The 21,896-nt window shown below is 43.9% G+C and overlaps 2 protein-coding genes across 2 annotated transcripts in view; both read right to left on the bottom strand.

The window, feature by feature from the left end:
• The window catches only part of skib (v-ski avian sarcoma viral oncogene homolog b), a 50,712-nt gene extending 36,914 nt beyond the window's left edge, over positions 1–13,798 (bottom strand). The window contains exon 1 of the mRNA XM_052075636.1: positions 12,379–13,798. Coding sequence (XP_051931596.1) covers positions 12,379–13,323 — 945 coding nt within the window. The 5' untranslated portion in view covers positions 13,324–13,798. The remainder of the gene's footprint in view (positions 1–12,378) is intronic.
• Positions 13,799–14,605: 807 nt separating this feature from the next.
• Positions 14,606–20,750, bottom strand: tmem51b (transmembrane protein 51b). The gene is made up of 3 exons (XM_052075735.1): positions 20,497–20,750; positions 18,581–19,013; positions 14,606–15,842 (listed from the first exon to the last, which is right to left on the bottom strand). Exons 2-3 carry the CDS (start codon positions 18,997–18,999, stop codon positions 15,413–15,415), a joined length of 849 nt encoding a protein of 282 aa, XP_051931695.1. The 5' UTR covers positions 19,000–19,013; positions 20,497–20,750; the 3' UTR covers positions 14,606–15,412.
• Positions 20,751–21,896: the final 1,146 nt, after the last annotated feature.

Raw genomic sequence — 21,896 nt, forward strand, 5'->3', positions numbered from 1 at the left:
ATCTGAAAATGTTGATTCAACTTGTTTCATCACTTAATGAGCCCTTACTAAAACACAAATCATTGGTTCTGAGGTCATCATGACAAGCTTGCCTCTAGCTTGTATTAGGTATGGGCATCTCAATCACTGATGCAAAGGTGATATGATCAATTACAAATGTTAAAATGTTACTTAAAACATTCATTCATCCATCCAGTTCTGCATTTTCTGTACTGCTTTTCCCAAAACGAGCTATGGGTAGGCCTGAGTCTGTGCCATCTTAAGCTGGACCGGTTGCATGCCAATTGGAGAGCATTTATAGATTCAACAATTCACACCTATTAATAATTAAGATTCCTGACTGAACCTAAAAGTCATGTGGTGGGAATGTGGGAGGAAGCTCTAGCCCCCAGAGGAAACACACTCAAACAGCAGAGAACATACGAACTTCATATAGAAACGCCCTAACCATGATTAGAGCCCAGAATCTGAAAACTGAGAGACCAAGCATGCCAAACACTCATCTTCTATGCTCTCTTCTTAAAACATCTATCCATCCCAACTGTTTATTCCTCACATAGTTTGGCAAATTTTAGATGATGACGACTGCTTGAAAAGAAATTGTATTTATCTATATCATATACTAATCTATATCGTTTCCTGTGGGAAAAATTGTACATATTTAAATATATAAAATAAAGCAACACGTGATGTAATTCAGCAATTTATGAACAAACTAATGAGTGATCTACATTTTCAAAATTTTGCTAGTAGCTATATATCAAAGCTAAATACAAATACTTAAAAAAAATCATATGTCTATGACATGCATAGGTCTACATTATGTATCCACAGAGTACTACCTCTTGGATAACTAGCAAGCAAGCTTGCTAATGATCTGACTAGCTAGCGATAGACCATTTTTGACGGTCAACATTGCCTCTTCACCTAGCAATCAACTAATTAGCTCGTGAACTTGACAGCTAACCAGCCGACTAGCTTGTTATCATAGCTACATTTAGGCATCTTTTTCTGTTGTGTTGGAGCGTAGACGAATAAACTGGAGGTCAACATTATCTATCCTATGCAGCTTACTAGCGACCTGTCCAAGCTACATTTAAGTCTTTTTAAAAGCATATTTTTATTCTCTCAGCAATATAGAGGGATGAACTCAAGGAACGCTGTCTTTTTTTTTTTACTGTATGTATTGTTATACCTGTACTTTCAAATAAAACTTCAAATGTCCATTTGATCTTTGAACATAATGACATGCAATTAACCACACATAAATTGTGAGTTAAGTGGCAGGATTAATAATTAAGAGTATGGTTCCTAGTCCTTGGACATTTAAATGTTTCCAGCTTTCCATCGCTCCGTCCGTCCTCTCTATGTAGGCCAGTGTGAGTGGAGGTAGAGATGTAGAAAGCAGTGTGAGGGGGAGTGCAGTGCGGTGCAGTTGGAGGGGAGCCCATGCAGGTCTGCTGTACGGGCGGGCCTGCGCGAGCGTTTATGTCCTCCAGGATCGACCCCATGTCAAATGGAGGAGGTGAACGGTCTCGCTGATGGAGAGGAAAGCTTCACGCAGAGCAGTGCCGCAGGGAAAAGAATGTGTGATGCATCAGGAAGGGAGCAGCAGAAGGAGGAGAGGGCTGAGGTCTCTCAGCTGTGAGAGGCCCGTGCAGTGTGAGGTCTGTGCACCCTCGCGTACAGTGCACTACGGTAGATATGTGCGCCGCCGTGCGCTCCGCTGCACTTTCCTCGGAAAAGGCGAAAGCCAGCAAGTTCTTATTTAGCACAACTCTGCTTAGCAACCACAGCCGCCCTCCAATCACCACCAGGCGACTGCAAACCACCATGACTTCAGTCCGACAACGCGCACCTGCCCACACGCACAATCCCACACACACATAGCCAGTCTACACATCAAACTTTTTCTCCAGAAACCGCGCTCTTGTAAGCAGAGTTTCTACCAGGGTATACACAATTTATTTTGTGTGAGTTTGCTAATTCATGAGAAATTCATGGAAGTAGATGACCTCAATGTATCCCACGGGGAGCATCCAAATGTAGCAAGGTACTGTTGTACATGTACCTTCAAAGTGTTTTCAAACAAGAGTTGTAATTTTGGGTTTAAATGTCGCCCTCCCCCTACTGCAAATAGACGACATATATATTCAAGGCCGCGATTCTTCATACCCATGTTGGGGGGTGCGGACTCAATCGCATATCCTAAATAAGAGGGGGATCCGTGCAAAGGGAACCCTCAAAACATTGCCCCCAATCCACAGAGACACAACGCATGCAAACACAGTGCTTGGCACTGGTTACGAAGTGCAGCGTGGCCCCGCTGGTGATGGGAGCCATCAAAACAGGAGGCACAAACAAGATTTGGACCAAAAGCTGTCTGAACACAGAGCAGTCTGTTTGCTTTTAGCTGCGTGAGCTAATCCTCCTCCTTTGCCCAGCTTTGGAGGTGGTCAGTGGGCGGATTGGAGGTAGGAGCAGCATGCCGATTTGTCATATGGCACCAGCAGGGCCTGCTTCTGCTCCGATGTGATCCAACACCGGTGGAGCTTTAGGGGGGGGGGGCAGCATTTAAATGGAATGCATATGTAGACAACTCCTCTTGTTGGTGCTTTTAACCTCCAGTTTTAAATTAAAGATATGGGTAAATACTGCCTCATTGATCACGGTTCAGAAATCCCTACAGGGGCGAACATTCCAGATCTCCCCCTACCAAAAGGTGAAAATCCACAGTACAGAGAGATCATATATTTAGTCATTAAAAAAAAAAATCTCTCTTTCTGACAATTGTTAGAATCAGCCTCAGCCTCAAAAAATCCATATCGGTTGGGTCCTAAAAAACCATCGAGCAACGCATTTAGAAAGATAGAATAAGAAGACTCACAGGCCTTTATTCTTTATCCTCCATGAAAACAGTACAGCAGGTTAATGACTAACTAATTATGTGCCTCCCTTCCTCTTTGTCCACATATCCAACACACAGATACAATATGTTTTCTATGCATTTTACGCTTCTTCATGTTTTCGGTTGTATTCAAATAGATTTCAATTGTGTTCAAAAAGTGCGTTTCAATCGGAATACAACATTGAAATGCGTATTGCGGGCATCTCTGGAACATATCCCCCGTACTGTATGTGCTGAGCTGCCGCACTACATTCGATGCACGCTCTAATTACCACGTTCCATAGGGGATGCTTATAGGCCCGGACTTTGAATGAGCCTCGACGACCATGTAAAGTCTGTTCGAGTCCCGTCTCTTGTTACCGAGAGATGGCGCAGGTCTGGATGTGCAACACGCTCTCAGCATTCCAGGAGTTAGGTGGGATTAAGGGACTTTAAACTCCTACCCGCCTCACCACTCACCGCACCCCTTGACTGCAATGGCTTAGCGTCTCAACCCGCAGCAGATGCAGACCAAGATTTCCTGTCTCTGCGGCAGATGGGCTTGAGTCTTAATCACAGGGCTGGAAATCGGGCGGCGATCGGGGAGAAATTGATGATGACTAACCCAATACAGGCATCTGTTCTGTGGCTGACAGAACAGGCGACACTGATCAACACTAATCACTCAATTCTCTCACTGCACACACACACGGAGTCTCTTCGACATTTTTAATGATGTCTTACAAAAGATTACATGGCACTTTCATATAACTTTATCCAAAACACGAGAAAAATAGGCTCGTCTTGCAAAAGAGACTGTTCTCAATGGCTTTTGGGGCAACAAATATTACTTTCTTGGCAACTTTTTGCATTAAGACGGTAAATACAGTAGAAATCGCTTACAATAATAAGGACACGGAATAAAAATGGTAATGCCATTCATCTATTCGAGATCTTCCCAAAAAAACAACCTTTTTGTGGAATATGTGTGGAAAATGGCACCCACGTGTCTTAATAAAATAATTGAATTGTATCTAATGAACAACATTGTATGACTAATTAAATTGATGTAGCTTGACCACCAGGGGGCAGTATAATCCAATCATATAGACAAAAACAAAGAAGAGTTTCACATTGACAGGACAGTAAGTGACCAATTTCCATCTGTCATATTAGCCGTTTTTCGGCAGAGAACAAAGAATGTATGCCTGTGAACTTGAACATATTGTCAGTATATATTTATACTATTTAAATGTGGTGAAAATAAATCTGATTTCATTCATTATTTATTTCTTAGTACAATACTTGTATGAGTACAAATAATAGGTTAAAGTAATCGCTATCTCACCATCAGACATGCAGACCGCACTTTTAGCTTCAATAGCAACCAATAAGAAGAAGGCGGAGATGCGCATTTCCCACCCTGGGGGAGGCTGGAGGTGACGAAGCCCTTTGCACTGCACCCGAAAGAGACAAGAACCTTGTAACAAAAAGAGAAAAGAGCCCGCACTTCACAGCGTATGAAAGGCCGGCCCTCGAACAAAAGAGGCGGCAGATCTTTAGCCCACATCGGCCATGACGGAACCCCAGCTGACACTCTTAACACGGGGTCACCCCTGGGAGAATGGAGGCCACAACCCCTGAGGATGGAGAATGGAGCCCCTGACATGACGCCCGCACAACGGCCAAACGCTGGCTCGCATGCTCCGTGGCGACAAGGTGACGGTCTCTTGTGGGGGGCAGCTCAGAGGACAAGAGGAAGGGTGGGCGGGCAGGGGAGGGTGGGGGGTCGCATGAAGACAAGAGAAAAGACTGAAGGCCACAATGGATGCAAAATTCGAAGGGACATACAAGAATAAGCGCACTTGGCGGATGGCGAGGAGACAGGCCCGTCAAGGATGTCATGTTGTGGCTTCCTAGAGGTCAGCAGACAGATGGGAATGGAAATGAGCCGGCCCTGAGAGCGCATTTTAATCTGCCCGCCAACGGATCATCCCGTCATTACGTGCTCTTGTGAATATGCGAGCGCGCTGGAGATCCAAAACACAACCAACCAACCCGAGCAAAGACGTAAAGCACCACTGTATTTTTGTAACATTTTGTTACAGAAATCAATTGAGATGCGATGTTGGAGAGATTAACCAACTTCATTTAAAATGTATAAGCGCACTTGGTTCAATGAAGTTTTGTGTAAACCCAAGTTATCAAGGTCCATTTTGTTAAAATATCTTTTCTTTTTTTTGTTTTTTTTGTCGTGAACCAGATGTCACATTGAACCTGTTAGCCCAGAGAGATTGAGCCCACAGATCAGTGTGTGCAAAGTTGAGGTCTGGTACTCTGCTTCTGGCTTTTGAAACTGGACATTTCCACTTCATCCCAGAGGAGGAACGGACTCGTTGTTGAGGTCACTTAAACGATACTGAGAATGGAATGCATTTTCTGTTGCATCATGGTCTATATCATCATTTGAGGAGCCAATTATTCTGTAAAGTGTCAGATGTGGCTGTATATTTGTTTAAGTCATTTTAATTTGGTTTTGTTTCTTTCACGTTGCTAGCAACCAGTTCAAGGGGTCCCCCGCCTACTGCCCGAAGACAGCTGGGATAGGCTCCAGCATGCCCCGCGACCCTTGTGAGGATAAAGCGGATCAGAAAATGGATGGATGTTTCTTTTACGTGCTTGGATGCTACAGCTCTTTGTTCGATGTAAATAAGAAAAAAAAAGTAAACTACTTTATATAATATTCATCAAACAGTTCCACGGGACTTGAATTTTATCGGTAAGCCTTCTTTATGTGCAAGAAGTAGTAGAATATTATTATTTGGGGTTATAAACAGTAATATTGTTCATCATTCAGTTCCACCGGATTGTATTTTGTTAGTTACACATCTCCAAACACGGAAGTTAATGTTGTAGGAGACTGCTACTATTTTTCCTGAATTCAATAACTTTAATCACGCCGGTTAAGTGGAAGCACAAGCCCTTGACGTTCACTTGATTGGTTCGCGCCATGTTTGAGGCTAATTTCTCCCACCGAGAGGAACAATGGGATGAAAAATGGCATAAATTGGCCTCAGCTGAATGACTTTAATAGCCGCGCCATCAAAGAAGGGACTAACGTATGCCGCCCTGCGCAGACTTTAATGCTTTCGACTCAAAATTACGCCAGAAAATGTTGAAATCCAATCCCTCGTTTTTCGAGCTTTTAATGCAGATGAGACTACGTTAGTGTTGGGGGTGGGGGGAGATTACATACAATATTTGACCCATTGGACCAATCTTCATATTTTATATTTTTCACTGAAGTTAAAGTTAATGAAAAATCATTAAATCCTCATGTCACTGGATCGCTCCTTGCTCTCTTTATCAAACGACCGTCTGGCCAGCGGACTGAACTGTGATTGGCCGGTTGGGGTGGAGTGGGGTGGGGTGGGGTGGAGGTGGGGCAGAGTGGGTGTGTCGGCGTCTTTGGGAAAGGTCGAGGGTCATGGCCCTTTGACAACAGGTCAAGGCTTGGCCTGCAGCCGCTGTTCTTGCCAGAGCGTTCGAAACGGCGGACGCGATGCAGAACGGACACAATGACTCAGCGCTTTGCGCGACTCCTACGCACATCCCCCCAAAACTCTCAATCAAAGTTATACTCAGTTCCATGGGAGTTATGTCGGGCCTTCTGCAATTTGTTTGGATTCCCCACAGCAGCCCATTTAGGCAGGAAACAAATTGGACCTGAATGAGTATTGCCCAGTTGTAGTGAAATCCAATTCCTTTTCATTACTTCAAGATGCAGCAGTGACATCACGTTTATATTCTCAATTTCTATTGTACAATGTTTGGCAGCAAAAAAATAAACCGGGCCTGAATTATTTTGGTCGTTACCAAGAATCTAAAATGCATTTGCATCAAGATGTAATGGCAACATAACAATGTGGTTGATTTAAATGTTTAGGCAATCATTTCTGGTCTCCTGTGGATTCTGACCCGTAAATTTATAAAACAGCCCATCAAGGCAGCAAACTAGACCTTGCCAGGCACGTGTGCAGCTGTAGTATTTACACGGAAGGGTGTAATATGTCTCTTAAAATGGTTCAAACAAACGCACCTTCACTCTATTATGGGTTCCAAATTGTTTGGATTTGAATAGCAGGACATTTCAAACTAGCCAGACCTGAAATATTGGCGCCCACAGACATTTGCAAGTGCCATCTTGTTTGTAATACTTCATGACACAGTGATAGTCAATTTTATGGCATGCCACTTAGACTAATAAGGGCTTAATTTGTGAATGAATGTACCCACTACTACTTGGTTTCAAGTCGTAAAATCCAATCTAGTACTTCAACACGCTAACATAATAGCATGCTTATATTCTGTTGGGTTTGAATTAGTTGCACCGATTTTGCTGCTTGTTGTCAAGATGTGAATTAGACTTAAAGACATAGCGACGACACAACATTCCCGTTCCGTTTCAATTTTATGGCAGCCCCATTAAGACAACAAAAAACTACTCAGCCTTGATTGAGTTCATGAGATAACCTACAGCTACTTGCTGCCTAACTGCATCCTCAGCATCCTTGAAGTTACGTTTCCGCTGCTTCACGACGTGGCGACGACATACAGTGGGCGTATCCTTGATCGTTTGCATTGAGGGACTTGAAATGGCGCAAGATACGTATTGAATTAACTTTTTGGGGGCAGGGGTGGCACAGCCCTAATATATCGAGATATCTATAAAGAAGTGCTAAAATGAATGAATTTGCATTGATCGATGGCACCTCCCAGCATCCACAATCCCGACTGCGGACAGGCGAGTTGCGGCCCTTATTAATAAAGCCGCGTGACATGCAAGGGAGTCTGAGGCCGGCCGATAACGTGGACTCTTTTTGTATTTGGCCCGCTTAAGCTTGATGTGCGAGCCACCGTCTGGCCTTTGAGCAGCTTGGCCTGTCAGGCTGATGTATGGCAGAAGCGCTGGTGTGCAGCTCCCCAAGGAGCATGGCCTGTCTGCTAAGTGGGAGGCGACTGACAGCGAACCACGGCCAATACGCAGTGCCCACCCACCCCCACACCTATCGCTTCGTCATGTGTATGAAACACACACTGTCAAAGGCTGACTGCACGGCATTTAATATAACAAACAATAACACATGTGAAACATCATGATGTGGTTTGGGACAATTTTGTCAATCGCGTGCTTTGCATTAACTGTTGGAGTTATTCCTTGAGATAAGAGATGAATTTGTTCCATGACCAGGCTTCAGTTACTCGCACAGTCCCAACTCATCTTTCCCAATTGGGATGAATGGGACTGCCAATAATCCAAAGCAGTTACCGCTCCAAACCCATCCAAAAAGTAAAATGGTTGAGAACGTTTGTCATTGCTATTGCTGAAATGACAAGTTTGATTTTAGTGCTTGGAAGAAAGCAGCAGTTGGCTAACTAATTGACTAAAATGAAGCCTGACTAGTTTTTCGTGAGTAAACAACCTGTCATACAAATTGAGACAGTAAGTAAACAGGCTTTCTCAGGCCCGACTAGTTTTTTGTTGCCAAAGCTATCTGCCATGGAAATTGAAACTGAACAAATTGGATGTCACTATTTGGCAGCAGGCTAACTCAGGCCCGACTAGATTTTACGACCTTAATGGGTTGGTGTTTAATTCACACAAGGTAGGAAACCACAAGTATTATCATTGTAAGTATTTCCGCTCCACTTATACTGGTCCCAGCCAAATTTAAATAATTGGAGTGAGGTCCAGCTGACAGGCCAATTTAACTTGAGGCTATGTCTACGTTTCAGAAACTTAGAACCTTTTTTTAGGTCACTACACTTTCCAATTTCCAATTTTCTGATTGATTCATGATCATCATTCATATAAATGAGGCTATGTTGCTAAGAAGTAGGCTCTCACTATTTGGCAGCGACCATGAGAGCGCAAAAGTCATTCAGGACCCAACTACAGTTGCTTGCTGCCTAAGGGGGCTGCTACAGGCATTTTGTCAATTCCCGTGGAAGACTAAAGCTGTTTAAACACTGAGCTGGCTACCTCATTTGAAAGAATATGACCCTATCAATCGCTGAAACCGCTTTGTGTTGCGAGCCAAAATTCGACAAGCAAAAAGGTTGCAAATAATCCGGTGTAAGATTATCTTAAAACTTCACAACATCCGGCCACCATCAGTTCACATTGATTACCTTGCAGTGAAAGTACAGGTATGAGTAGCGTTTTTGTTTTTCTTTGGGGTTTTTTTGCCCAATTTCTTGTTTCTGACCACGGTTAGTAAGATTAAAAAAGGTGTGGATAATATCTGCTGAATGAAACCATGAAATCATCTGAAAATATGAACATTTTCAAAAATAAAGAGTGAAATTTAGATTCAGCAAAAGTGAAGTGAAAGAAATGTTGCATATCCTTTTTTTGGTTTTATACAGTACAGCACTGTCAAGAGTTTTTTATCGAATTGTAAAACATGTCACACTTTTCCTGCCGCAAATGGATTAAATGCCATTTCCATTCATTTCAACGGATAAAGCTGATATGATATAAATGTAAAAACTGTGAGACTAATACATCCTAACAATAGCCATTGTTTTTTCCCCCCCTTTTGTGCAACTTTGTTCAATTTTTGTGCCGAAGGTTCCCCTGTGATGACACATCTTCTGGCTGGCGCTCAGACCGCGGCGATGCCCACAGAGATGTCCACTCATTTGCGAGTCCCACACAGCAGCTGCTGTGTGACCGAGACACGCAGCCAGTCAGGCAGCCCCCACTACACCAACCACCCCCGTCTTCTATGCTCTTTTGTCCACGCTGACCCACTCAGGACGCCATCACGATGACACCCACACCCACCCACGCGCAGCTTATCCCGCCGGGGCCACCCTCAAACGCACACACTCACACAGATATATCCATATCCCCAACCTCATTAAACTTTTAACCCCATCACCACCTTTTTCTCCACCCCCTCCTTCTAAATCTGCCTAAAATCCATCACATCTCCCTGTATCTTCACATGGAGCGGGGGTGTTGTATGATGCAAACATATTTGTTACATATTTAGAGTCTCTTGTGTTGCGAAATCCCCAAATTATTAGAAACAGTGACAATGCCAAAAACAGCGTGAAGATGCAATTTCTGGAGAACTTGCATGTGAATGCTGAAATGCTGAATGAAAAAAAAAGTGGAATGATATTGAAATTGAATCATGTGGAAAGATATGGAATGACATTGGAAGTTATGGAAGGAAGCGGAATGATTTTGGTGTAAAATGTGGAAAATGTGGAATGGTACTTGTGAACATTGTGCAATATGTAGGTGAAAAATGCAGAAGGATCTTTAATGACATGCAATGATATTAATATATATTGAATGATTGGAATTATCCATCCATTTTCAACACCGCTTATCCTGAACAGGGTCGCGTGGAGTGGCTGGACCCTATCCCAGCTGACTTCGGGCGAAACGCAGACGACACCCTGAACTGGCTGCCAGTCAGTCACATAAAGAGACAAACAACCATCATACGCCCACAATCACACCTAGGGACAATTTAGAGTGTTTAAGCAGCCTGCCATGCATGTTTTTGGAATGTGGGAGGAAACCAGACTACCCGGAGAAAATCACGCAGGTCCGGGGAGAACATGCAAACTCTACACAGGAAAGCCGGAGTTAGAATCGAATCCACAACCTCTGCACTGTGAGGTCACCCCCAAATACCCACAATCAGGTATTTGGGGGTGAAAATGTGGAACTGTGGGAAAACTGTGCATTGGTGGAATGATTGGTGTATTTTTGGAATCTGTTGAAGTTGGAATGGTGAGAAGGTGAAATCTGGAAGGAGGAGCATTTTAAACTAGTGAGGAGAATGAAATGTCATCAAGCTAAATGGTGTACACTACAAAAACGTGTAAATACTTCCAGCATTCACACAATCAAATATCTGCATGAGTGCAGGGGGTGTCCCACCACCAACTATAATTCTAAAAATAAAATCTCAGAGGAACTGTTATAAAAAGCCCACTTTCCGTCCATCCATTATCTATAGCGTGTGCCCTCATTTGGGTTGCTGTTGTGAGCTGGCACCTATCCAAGAAGACTCTGACAAGCGAAGTGGCCTACAACCTAGACCGGTCAACAATTAATGACATACAAGTAACTTTCTTTGGTGATTGTTCTCATAGTGACTTTTGCAGAGAGTGGTGGGGTTCACCCAGGCGTGGTCGCCAATCAATTACTGGGCCCATTTAGTCAATTAACCTCAAAACAAATTCAGAGTCTTCGAACTTTGCTTGAAATATAAACTGTTTGCATGTTGCATAACACACACGCAAGACAAGCCAGCTAAACACTGTTTCACTGTGCTGCCCACCCCAAAACATGAAACACAGAAATGCTCATCCATCTATTTTTTTATGCCAGGGCACATATCGCCAAACAACCATTAATTCATTCATCTTCCGTACCGCTTGATCCTCACTAGGGTCGCGGGGGGCGCTGGAGCCCATCCCAGCCAAGCAAATTATAGCATATTCGGTGAATGCAGGTTAGATGAAACATACATGTTTTTGGAATGTGGCAAGAAGCTGCAGTAACCGGAGAAAAAAAATGCAAAAACCATACTGGGGAGATTTAAACCCAAAAACTGTGAGGTAAAAAAAGTGTGAGGCACATGTACTTGAATGTGCGAAGTATCCACTCTTCCCATCCATCCATTTTTGATAGCGCTTCTCCATAAACGTATGCTATCCCAGACTATAACTCAAACTGGACGTCAGTCAGTCGCAGTGCGCATACACAGACTGACAACCATTTCCACGGTCAGTGGGGACTGAACCCACGTGGCATGCACCCAAGTCAAGTCGAAGCAGACCATCATAATCCATCATAAAAATAAAAATATAAAATTGCAAAAATATTTGGCATGGCCCCGAGAGGAAATGCTGTATACCAGTGATTTTCATCACTGCCTACGTGCAGTTCGGTTGTATTTAACTTTTTAGTTCAATACATTGGCATTTCATCTTTAAGAAGTGTTTTTGATTAAGTATTTATTTAGAAATGATGTTACTTTTATATTCCAAATATTTTGATCGGAGCATTTTAAGTTTTTTTAAATATTTGACTGCAGTGTTCATTTTCAAATTGTGCTTAATGTCACAGGGGCTTATAATAACACGGGATGGGGGATTTGAAACAAATCCGAATTGTACTGTTCACCCAGCTAGAAAAAAAATACGTGTGACATATGGGCAAAAAAATCTGAATTGAGCTGCAGTGTGAACATAGCCTACAGATTTTAACAAACAAAACACCGATCTCGTTGCTATATTTCAATATTGGACAGGATGGTACTTCTTTGAGCGACAGTAAGTAAGAGTCCCTGTCAAAAGTTTGAAAACCACAGCCATTCAGTCGAAGCGCGATGTGCACAAAGTTGACAAGTCCAATATGAATGCATTTCTCAAAAGCAAGTCAATCAAACTCCACTTACTCTGCACGACTTCCTGGCCATCTTGCCGCTCAAGTCATATTTCCCCTTTAAGTCCCTGAGCAGCCTCTCCAGGTTCGCCTTCTCCTCTTTGCCGCTGTAGTCCGGGTCCAGGAGCACGTAGGCCCTCCAGTTGGCCGAGTCGAAGCCCCAGTGCACGGTCCGGTTCTCCAGCCGCTTGTGGCTGTGCACCACGAACTTCCGCGGCGGGAACATGAGCCTGCAATCGAGGCATTGCACGCAGGCGGCTCCGGGGCCAGAGTAGAGCTCCGGCACGAACAAGCCCTTGCATCGGCCGAAGCACTCGTGGTATACCCGGAAGCTGGCCTCGGTGCGCTCCAGCTCCAGAAGGACGCCGACGCCGCCTCCGCCGCCGCCACCGCCTCCTCCTCCGCCACCGCGCTCCTTGCTTCCTCCGCCGCGGCGCGGCGGGTACGACCCGCCGTAGATGAGTGCGTTGCACAGGCGCTCGGCGTCCGTCTGCGTGATGAGGCCGCAGGAGGGCGCCGAGAAGGGCAGGATGCCCACCACCTTGAGGATCTCCAGCTGGTCGGCAGTGCAACGCGAGCAGTAAATGTGCAAATCGTCGCACACAGAGTTGATCTGCTGCAGGGAAAAGTCCCGCAGCACGCTATTGAGAATCTGCGGTAGGCACAGGCGCTTCTCGCCGCCCACCACGAAGCAAGAGATGGGTTCGCGCTCCAGGAGTGTCTCGCAACGCTCCGTGGAGCGGTCCGACGGGATGAAGAGCGGCCCGGACATAACCGGGGGAGTGTGGGGCGGGAGGCTTAGTACCATCTCGGTTTTGGCGTCCTTGAACAGAGACTCCTGGTGGTGCCACCGGGCGGAGAACGCTGCCGGTCCGCTGAGGGAGCGCATGGAGCTCAGATGGAACTGCTTCAGAGTTTGCTGAAGTCCGGGGTGAGGCTGGAAGCTGCTAACCTCCATCTTTTTCTTCTTTATTTTTTTTTGGGAGGGGGTGGGGGGGTGCGGGGGTGTATGTGAAAAACAAAGGCTAAAAACTTTGGGAAAGAATCGCTTTACTCGTTTCAAGGCGTCTCGTTCACTCTTCTTCCGAGCTGAGCATTTCCACGCCGCCAGTCAGACAGCTTCCCCCGGACAAGGAGCAGCTTTCCTTCCCGGTGCGGCCCATTCAAAAAGAAAAGACTCAAATAGCTTGCCCTCTCCCTCTCTTTCGCTCTCCCTTTAATAAAACTGCTTCCCGCAGTCGGAAAAAAATCCCCAAAAGAAAACTCAGCATACAATCACGAGTGTTGTTTCCTACGCGTCCCACAGCCGTTTTACGCACTCCTATGTGCGCCTCAAACGTGCAACCAAGTCTCTCTCTCTCTCTTTCGCTCGCTCGCTCTCTCTCTCTAACTCCCTCCCTCTCTCTGTTTGTTTGTGTCTGCTTCAGTCATTGAATCCCAGCCAGGAATGTGACTGACTCCCCGGGCTTTGGCTCTTCCAGCAGACAGCTGTGCCTCCCACTGCTACATGGCAGCTGCACACCAACTAAGAAAAAAAAATCCTTCCGAAGTGAGGCGAGGGGTGGAGCGTCGAGGGGAAATATGTTGTATAAGGGAGGAAAATGATTCAAAATGTTGAGAGCCCGGCAGATTCGCTCCTTTAGAATAAAATAGAAGTTAAATTTCAGTTAATTAAATTGCAATTAATCATATTTATCATAAAATCAAGACAGGTTGACTAATTATTACAGTAGTTCGACTTTAATCTTGAAATATAACTTAAAAAAAATCAGTGTAATGTTGATTTTAATCTGTAAATATATATTTAATCTTGAATACCTACAACTTAATTTTCATGATTCTATCACTTTAATGTTGAAAATACCAGTATTACTAGTACTTCCTGGTATTGTCATCATAATGAAAGATTATCTTAAAGATACAATTGGATTGTCGTGATACAAATTACTTTATTACAGTAACTTCAAGTTTAGTGTCTGTAATTAGATGTAGACAAAACTCATTTTTTTAATCACTAAAGTAGATATATTTTTTCTGTATATTATGAATGCCCACCATAACGGCCACAAATTTTTCTATTCTCAGTTTTTTTGTTGTTTTTTTTTACACGGATCAAATGTTTCTCTTATCCTTTTGCTTCATCTGACCACCGAAGGGCGCTATAAATCAACACCTGGACCCGACTGCACGTATCCCTCAAAACCGGTAGCCTGATGCACTCAAAGGAATAGTGTGCAGTGTAAAAACAACTACAGAAACTGTATATTTTATTATCAGACCATAAAAGGCAGCGATACTTGAGAACATAAATACACTTTTAGCATATCTAATTCATTTGCTTTAATCTGGACTGCTGCTACTTCTTCCGCCAGCAGTCCAGCGAATAAGGCATAAATGAATGAGGTCAACCTAAAAAGAGTGACGAATCCAGTGCAGTAAAAAAATAATAATAATAATAATACAACCACAACAACAAAGATCACACGAGGCATCACCACCGTTGCATTGAAATAGCTGCTTTAAACTGACTAATTGAAAGCACTTGGCAACCGAAAGGAGATTTATTTGACTGATACAAAATGCTTTAAAGAATGCAAACCTTATTACCGCATCTAATATTTACATTTAATGTTCAAGTGCTGTGAAACAGCGTTAAGACGATATTCAACTTGACAATGTTCAACTGGAGCCACTTTAAGACGCCTTTAAAAGCACATTCCCCCATCTCAGTCCATCTTCTTCATTAAGACCACAAATCTCTAAAGCTTGTGATGCCCGTCATCTACTTAATCTTCCTTTTTGCCCTTGAAATCACACACTTATGTCCTCAGTAAATGTTACGCGTTGGACTTAAATCAAGGCGGTACTGCTCCAATTCACACAGGCCCAGAGATGCATGGTAACAGAACACGTCTGACAAAATTTCCTCGCCAAGGAGGATGGTCTCGTGATTGTCCTCCTCCCAGCCATATCTAACCTACTTTTTCATAGCAACATTGGAAAACATGGGCTTCTCAGGAGTGTTATCAGTACAGAGATAATCACGTTCAGCCCAATTCCGGCGGCTTGTTGTCGTACTGCGGCGGCGGTGTGATAGGCTCGATGGTTACCGGGTTGTGCGTGGGGCTGCGGATTTGGATGCGAAAGTCCTTCAGGTGCAGCTTGTCTGACTTGATCCGCCTCACCCGCAGGGGGCGCAGCAGGCGGCTGGCCCGGCTGCCGCTGCGCGCCGGCAGACTGGGCTGCCGGGCTGCGTCGGCTTGCGGCTCGGCCGCGGTCGGCGGCGGTGCGGGGTTGTTGAGCGGAGAGTCCTCAGCGGCCTGGTCTCTGTCCTCGTTCTCCACGGCTGCGATGATATCCTCGTAGGATGGCAGGTGGGTGTTGCTTTGGCGGAGGTTGCTCTGACGCACAGGATAGTCGCTGCTGCCGACCACCTCCTCATAACTTGGCACATTGAATGCGGCTGGATCTGGAACACTGGGGATCATCAATAAAAACGCCATCAGACACCTTGAAGACCCGCCGAACACGACTGAATTGGACAGTCGTGAACAAATTATGGTGGGCAACACACCCAATTGAGCCTTACACGTACACCAACTCTCGCGCTGCATATGCTGTAATGCAGTGGTCCCCAACGCCCGAGCGGCGGACCGGCACCGGTCCGTGGGTCAATTGTTGCCGGGCCACACAGAAAGAATTAATAACTTACATTACTTTCGATTTATTTATTTTGGACTGTGAAAGATGTTTTATTTTTAAAAATGACAGGATCCTCTGTTATAACTGTCTACAGTATGTCATTCTTAACGCAGGTGAAGGTGACGCTTCTCGGTCAGGTGATAGGTGACCGCTAAAATGAAACCCGTGAGCTAGCAAAATGAGTGAAAAAAAACATACGTCTTTGCGAAGTTTCTTTTGGAAGGAGAAAAGACTCAGCCAGGAGAGAGAAAAGGAGCCTACGACTTTCAAGAAAAAGAAGGCTACATTTAATAGACAGTATCAGGAGTCCTACTTAAAATACAGATTTATCTCAACGGGAGATTCCTACGCACTCAGCCCACTCTGCATGACATGTGGCGATGGTGAGTCGTATTTTTCATGCACCTTGTATTTGCGGCGTATCTTATTTTGAAGGCACGTTGAAATGTTACCATAGCGACCAGAAAGCGTTGCGGTCAGATGAGGACGTTCCTCACGTCATCATGTTTATTTTTTGAAAATACCACAGTTTTCATGCAGGTCATATCATATTATTTTGTTAGATTTTTCCGTCACGCCTTAAAGCCCGCCGGTCTCTGAAAATATTGTCCGACATTAAACCGGTCCGTGGGACAAAAAAGCGTTGGGGACCGCTGCTGTCATGTATTATTTGTTTCTTCAACCACAAATAACATGGCGTGACAGTCAAAGAAGAAATTGATTGCCCTGACCGCTGTCCCTATCAGGCCCCAAAAAAAAAAAAATTGTTGAGAAATAAAGGGGAGAGGGTGGATATTTCTTGGCAGTTTGTACTTTGTCATCATTGTCAGAGTAATTTAGCCAACAGAGAATCTCTACAATTCACTTTTTTGACACGAGTTGGAGACAGTGGGCTACTCATAAAAACTAATTGTAGAACACTGCGCGCCAGTTCACTCGCATTGCTCTACTTTGCTAAGTTTGCGCCAGGCCAAAGGCTGCGGTTGGACAACAAGGATTCACAGGACAGGCTGTCTAAATAAAGTGGGCAAAACACACTGTAAACTCGTGACATTCACATTCCTGCGAGTGGCTCACAATGTTGCAGTTCATCGCTGCCTTGGTGTTTTTTTAAAAACCCAAACACTTCCAGACATCTGCATTCAGGCTTGTTGGCGCTGATTTCAGTATTTTGATACGCGGCTCTTGCGTGGTGACGAGATCTCGTGCGACCCAAAAAAATCACATTAATTTAGGAGGAAAAAGATGTACTGAAAGGATAGCCAATATCGGGCTATGAAAAGGAAACTCGATTCGATTAATCGATTTAAAAAAAATGCTCTTACTAGCCACTTGCTTTTATCTGTGAGACATTTGCTGTGAGCACTTGCTACCTAGCTTTTTTTCAATGCTTTATATTTGTTTATAATGTATAAAAAGAACAAAGTATGGAAAGACCGATACAGCCATGCCAATTTGTGGAGGAATATGAAATTGAGCACATTTGGACAAACGAGGTCTCACCCGACAACGCCAATATGGTGACTGGTGGCCCAACGGACTGTTGGACACCACACCACGTCTTGGGGAAGGTTCAGCACTACTGACTTGCGATTGCCATCCACACGGCTCATTTCTGGCCATACACAAAACAACGTGCAAGTGTCCACTGCTCTTATCTGTTTCTTGTCGCAAATTAAATTTGCCAGTCATTTTTGGGGAAACACGTTAGTCGCCAGAGTGGTCAGAAAAGTTGCTAAATTCAATAACTCCATTGCCAATTTTAGCAAAAATGAGTGTGCTTATGTAAAATAGCTTTTCTCTGTTTGCAGCCATGTTGTTCGTGTCAGCGGTGCATATTGGCTAGGACGGGGGTCGGCAACACACGGCTCGGCTCTTTAGCGACATATAGTGGATCCCTGGAGCTTTATAAAAATGTTTGAAAATGGAAAAAGATTTTGATCCTCTGCTAATATAGCTCCAATAGATATATATACACGTTGCAGCTCCGAAAAAGGAGAGCTGTGGTGTTGTTCTTTTTCAAAAACGTACACTTTATTTATGCTTTTAACAGTCTCGACAAACACAGACACATCTGCGTCCAACTCCGTGCCTTCTCTCTTCTCGTTCGACACGAGAGGCGTTCAAAGACAGCCTGCGAAAAACTGAAATTCATGATCACTTCACTGACACTAATAAAAGCGAAAATAATGCACCAAAACAAAACAAAAATCAAGCGAGGAAATTATAAAGTGAATTCTCTGGGGGCGTTTGTTAGCACACGACAAAGTAATTAATAACAAATAATTCTGAGACAGTCCAGTCTCCTACATACATACAGCATGTGTTTCCTTCATTGTAAGTTTTATAGAAGGCTTTTATTTTTTTGCGGCTCCAGACATATTTTTGTCCTATATGGCTCTTTCAACATTTTGGGTTGCCGACCCCTGGGCTCGGATGACGGATATACGACGCATATGGATATATAATAAAGGTTGAAAATTTCAAACTTTTCGGAAGAGCACCATACTCACTCTGATTGCTCGCCTGCCGTATGGTCCATGAAGGTTGATGCCACTGGCGCATCCCTTTGCTCGCTGCTGTTACTGGCTCGACGCTTGCTCCGAATGCCGAGGCAAATAGAGAGGAGCAGCAAGGCGAGGCCGACGCCCACCAGCACCATGGCGACCGACGACGACTTGGAGAGCTGCCCTTGTTCGCCGTCCTCGTTGTCGTCGTCTACAGTGGAGTTGCTGGACGAGTTGGTGGAGCCGCTCGACAGCTCGCCGTCCATGGGGATCACCGTCCACACGATCATGACCACCCCCAGAGCGATGAGGCCCACTCCCAGGGCACACAGGGCATAGTGAGCCCCCGAACCGGTGCTCTCAGAGCGGGAAGACCGGTTCGCGGGTTGCTCGCCGCTGTTGCAAATGCCTCGACTCGAACACATCCCTGCAGGACACACTGCAACAAACATCAATGTTACTACAGAGGGTTCGTGGGTTAGCGTACTTAGGGGTCCTAAAAAATAAAACCTGAACGTATACTCATCAGGGGACTTATTAACTCAAGGATTACATCAGGCAGTTGAAACAGTACGAGTGGTGTAACCTTCTTATGACAGGAGACAAGGTTGCCTCCTTCTGTCTAAGTGAAATAGTGCAGCACCCCAAATCCTGGAAACTACTGATTGAGGAAAAAAACAAAAAATTAAGTCATGATATATATTTTTTATTTGTCTAATATTAGTATTTCTTGCATTTCTCACATATTTGTATTATATACAGTGTGCACACAGACATTTTAGATGCGGATTTTCGTGGGCGGTCCCGATCTCGATCTCCACTGTATTTGGGTATTTTAAAGCTGACATGTATGTTTTTTGCCACTGCCTTTGTATTATTTTTAATATTTCAGTATTTATTTAATATTAGTGCATTTATTCCTAATGTTTCAGTATTATTCAGTGTGCATGTTTTTGTCCAACATTTTGTATTTATTTTTGTATTTCATTAAAAAAATTAATCCCCTATTAATTTGCAGTTCGAGTTTGTCATATTTTTTTGTAATATTTGTGCTATTTTCTTCCATCTACTGCTTTGCTTTTACATCACAGTCTCTATAATATTTCTATCAGTCTCTATCAGATTTCTCAGTTTCCCCCCTAATATCTCTATTTTTTTAGATTTCTGTAGTTGTCATGTGTGATCCCACAATTATATATTTTCTGTCTTCCTCTTATATATATTATTCATCGAACAAGCTAAATTTTTTCAAAATCTATTTCCCGTTTAATATTTTTTCTCGAATGTTTCAGAATCTTCACCTAATATTTTTGTACTCTTCATGTGATAAATTTGCTTACTAGTATTATATTTTACCTAACCTGTATTTTATATATGTGGTTTTCGATCGCAACATTTTGTTTATTTTTGCTCATAAAAGGTATTCTTGTTGTATTTTATATATATTAATATTTCTGGTCACATGTTCGCATTGGCTCTCATAGGTGCAAGCGTAGCTCACGCTTTGACTTAATTGTGAGAACCTCCATGAGGAAAATTATTTTTCCGAGCCATGTCGCAATAGCATGAGAACCGTGATCCTTTTTGCTCACTACAACCGTGATATGATGACAGCGTCTTCTCATCTCTCATTATTACATGTCATGTCAATCATTAACCTCTGCCACATAGTGGGCTGCAGTTCCCGCTGTGGCTGTCGCAGGTTCCTGCCCAATAGTGAGCCGAGCTCAACTTCAGCGTCCTTCAGCTCAGCACCAAGGAGGGGGAACCTCCGTTTAATAGCTGCCACTTTTAAACCCCGTTAATCTTCGCCTTATTACGAACCACATGGGGACACGTAACTAAAACAATAAGTTAATTACCATCCCCTTGGCCATGGTAAATTGAACAAAAGCCATTGACTTCCTTAATGGGTGCCTTACCTGAGTCACACACAGGTGTGTTGGCCCAGTTCACGCGCACATGGAAACGAACAAATATACGAGTCCAAATAAAAGAGGCCTGTCCGGAATTCCAAACGTAGTATTTAAAAGCAGCGACTGTGTGGTAGTCCTTCACTTTTATTGGGTTGAATGTAACTTTGGTCCAAACTACGGGCGGCTTCGTTAGTGGCAAACCTCCCTCCCTCCTTCCTTCCTGCTCGGCTGGACGGAGCGCGCCTCTGAAAGTGCAGTGAGCCGCGAGGTCCTAGCGCCGCTAAATTTCCTTAACAAAATGGCTTGAGACTCTGCCATCGTTATTTTTTACTTATGAAAATAAAATAAAAAAACTTGCAATTTTTTCCCCGTTCCATTGAACTGACATGCATTTTTTGAAATGGGGCGGAAACCAATAAAAAGTACCTGATAAAAACCCAGGCACACATAGGGAGAACATGCAAACTCCATCCAGGAAGGCCGGAGTCGGAATCAAACCCTACACCTCTGCACTGTGAGGTGGACGTGCAAACCAATCGGGAACCATGCTGCGTAGGTAGTCAGCTAATGAGCATTAAATGAACTGTAAAGATACAATATATAAATACGGTCTGTCACCCAATCCTCGCATCAAACGAAGGCAGCGTGTATGCGTGTTTGCACCAAAGGGTGGTAAACTACCAAGCCAGCTTAGCGAAGAGGTCATGACACAACGGCTAGGAGAATTAAAAAAAACACCCTGGATTCTGTTGTTGGTCAGGGTACGGCGAGGGTTCAAGTAAGCTATTTTCAACTAAATGGGAAAACATTTGCATTGGTTGTCACAGCTGTGTCAGCACGCCGTTGGAGACAAAAGCTATGCTTTCAAACAAGTGACTATGAAAGCACTTTGGAGATCGTAGCTGAGATGAGGCACTAATATAATTGCACTCCATTTACCAATTTGATCATATTCGATTTTTCATTCGCTGGCTGGACGATGACATGTTTTTTTGGAAGAGTGCAAGATCCATTCGATCATCATTCGCTGACATCAACATGAATTGGGAATGGAGATTTTGTGTGCGAGTGCAAGCTCTTCTGCTAATACTAAACACACTTTGGGCCTGTATATGGGGGAGCCCTCAAGAAAGACATCCACATTATTGATCACATTTTAATGAAACTGAATGAGAGCTTCATGTTTGAAAAACCACATGAGCAAATTCCTGTTTGTGTTTGGCGTCTCTATGCAGGTAAGAACACGTCTCGCTTCAAAAACATGCATGGAGACGCCCACAAAGAGGTGGCCGAACCTGTTTTTTTTTACTCTTTGAACCACCTGAATTGTGTGTTTTAACATAAAACAGCATATAGTAGTCATATTTTTTGCCTCCTTTTCTAAAGATAACGCAGTCAGTAGAAAA

This window comes from Hippocampus zosterae, chromosome 9 (genome assembly GCF_025434085.1).
Source record: "Hippocampus zosterae strain Florida chromosome 9, ASM2543408v3, whole genome shotgun sequence".
NCBI lineage: Eukaryota > Metazoa > Chordata > Actinopteri > Syngnathiformes > Syngnathidae > Hippocampus > Hippocampus zosterae.

What these genes read in the sequence shown, in the direction of transcription:
- tmem51b (XM_052075735.1), bottom strand. Translation starts at nt 18,999, where the DNA reads ATGTGTTCGAGTCGAGGCATTTGCAACAGCGGCGAGCAACCCGCGAAC. An exon ending in ACGGCAGGCGAGCAATCAGA is followed by an intron (nt 15,843 to 18,580) that starts GTGAGTATGGTG and finishes GATGATCCCCAG; the next exon opens with TGTTCCAGATCCAGCCGCAT.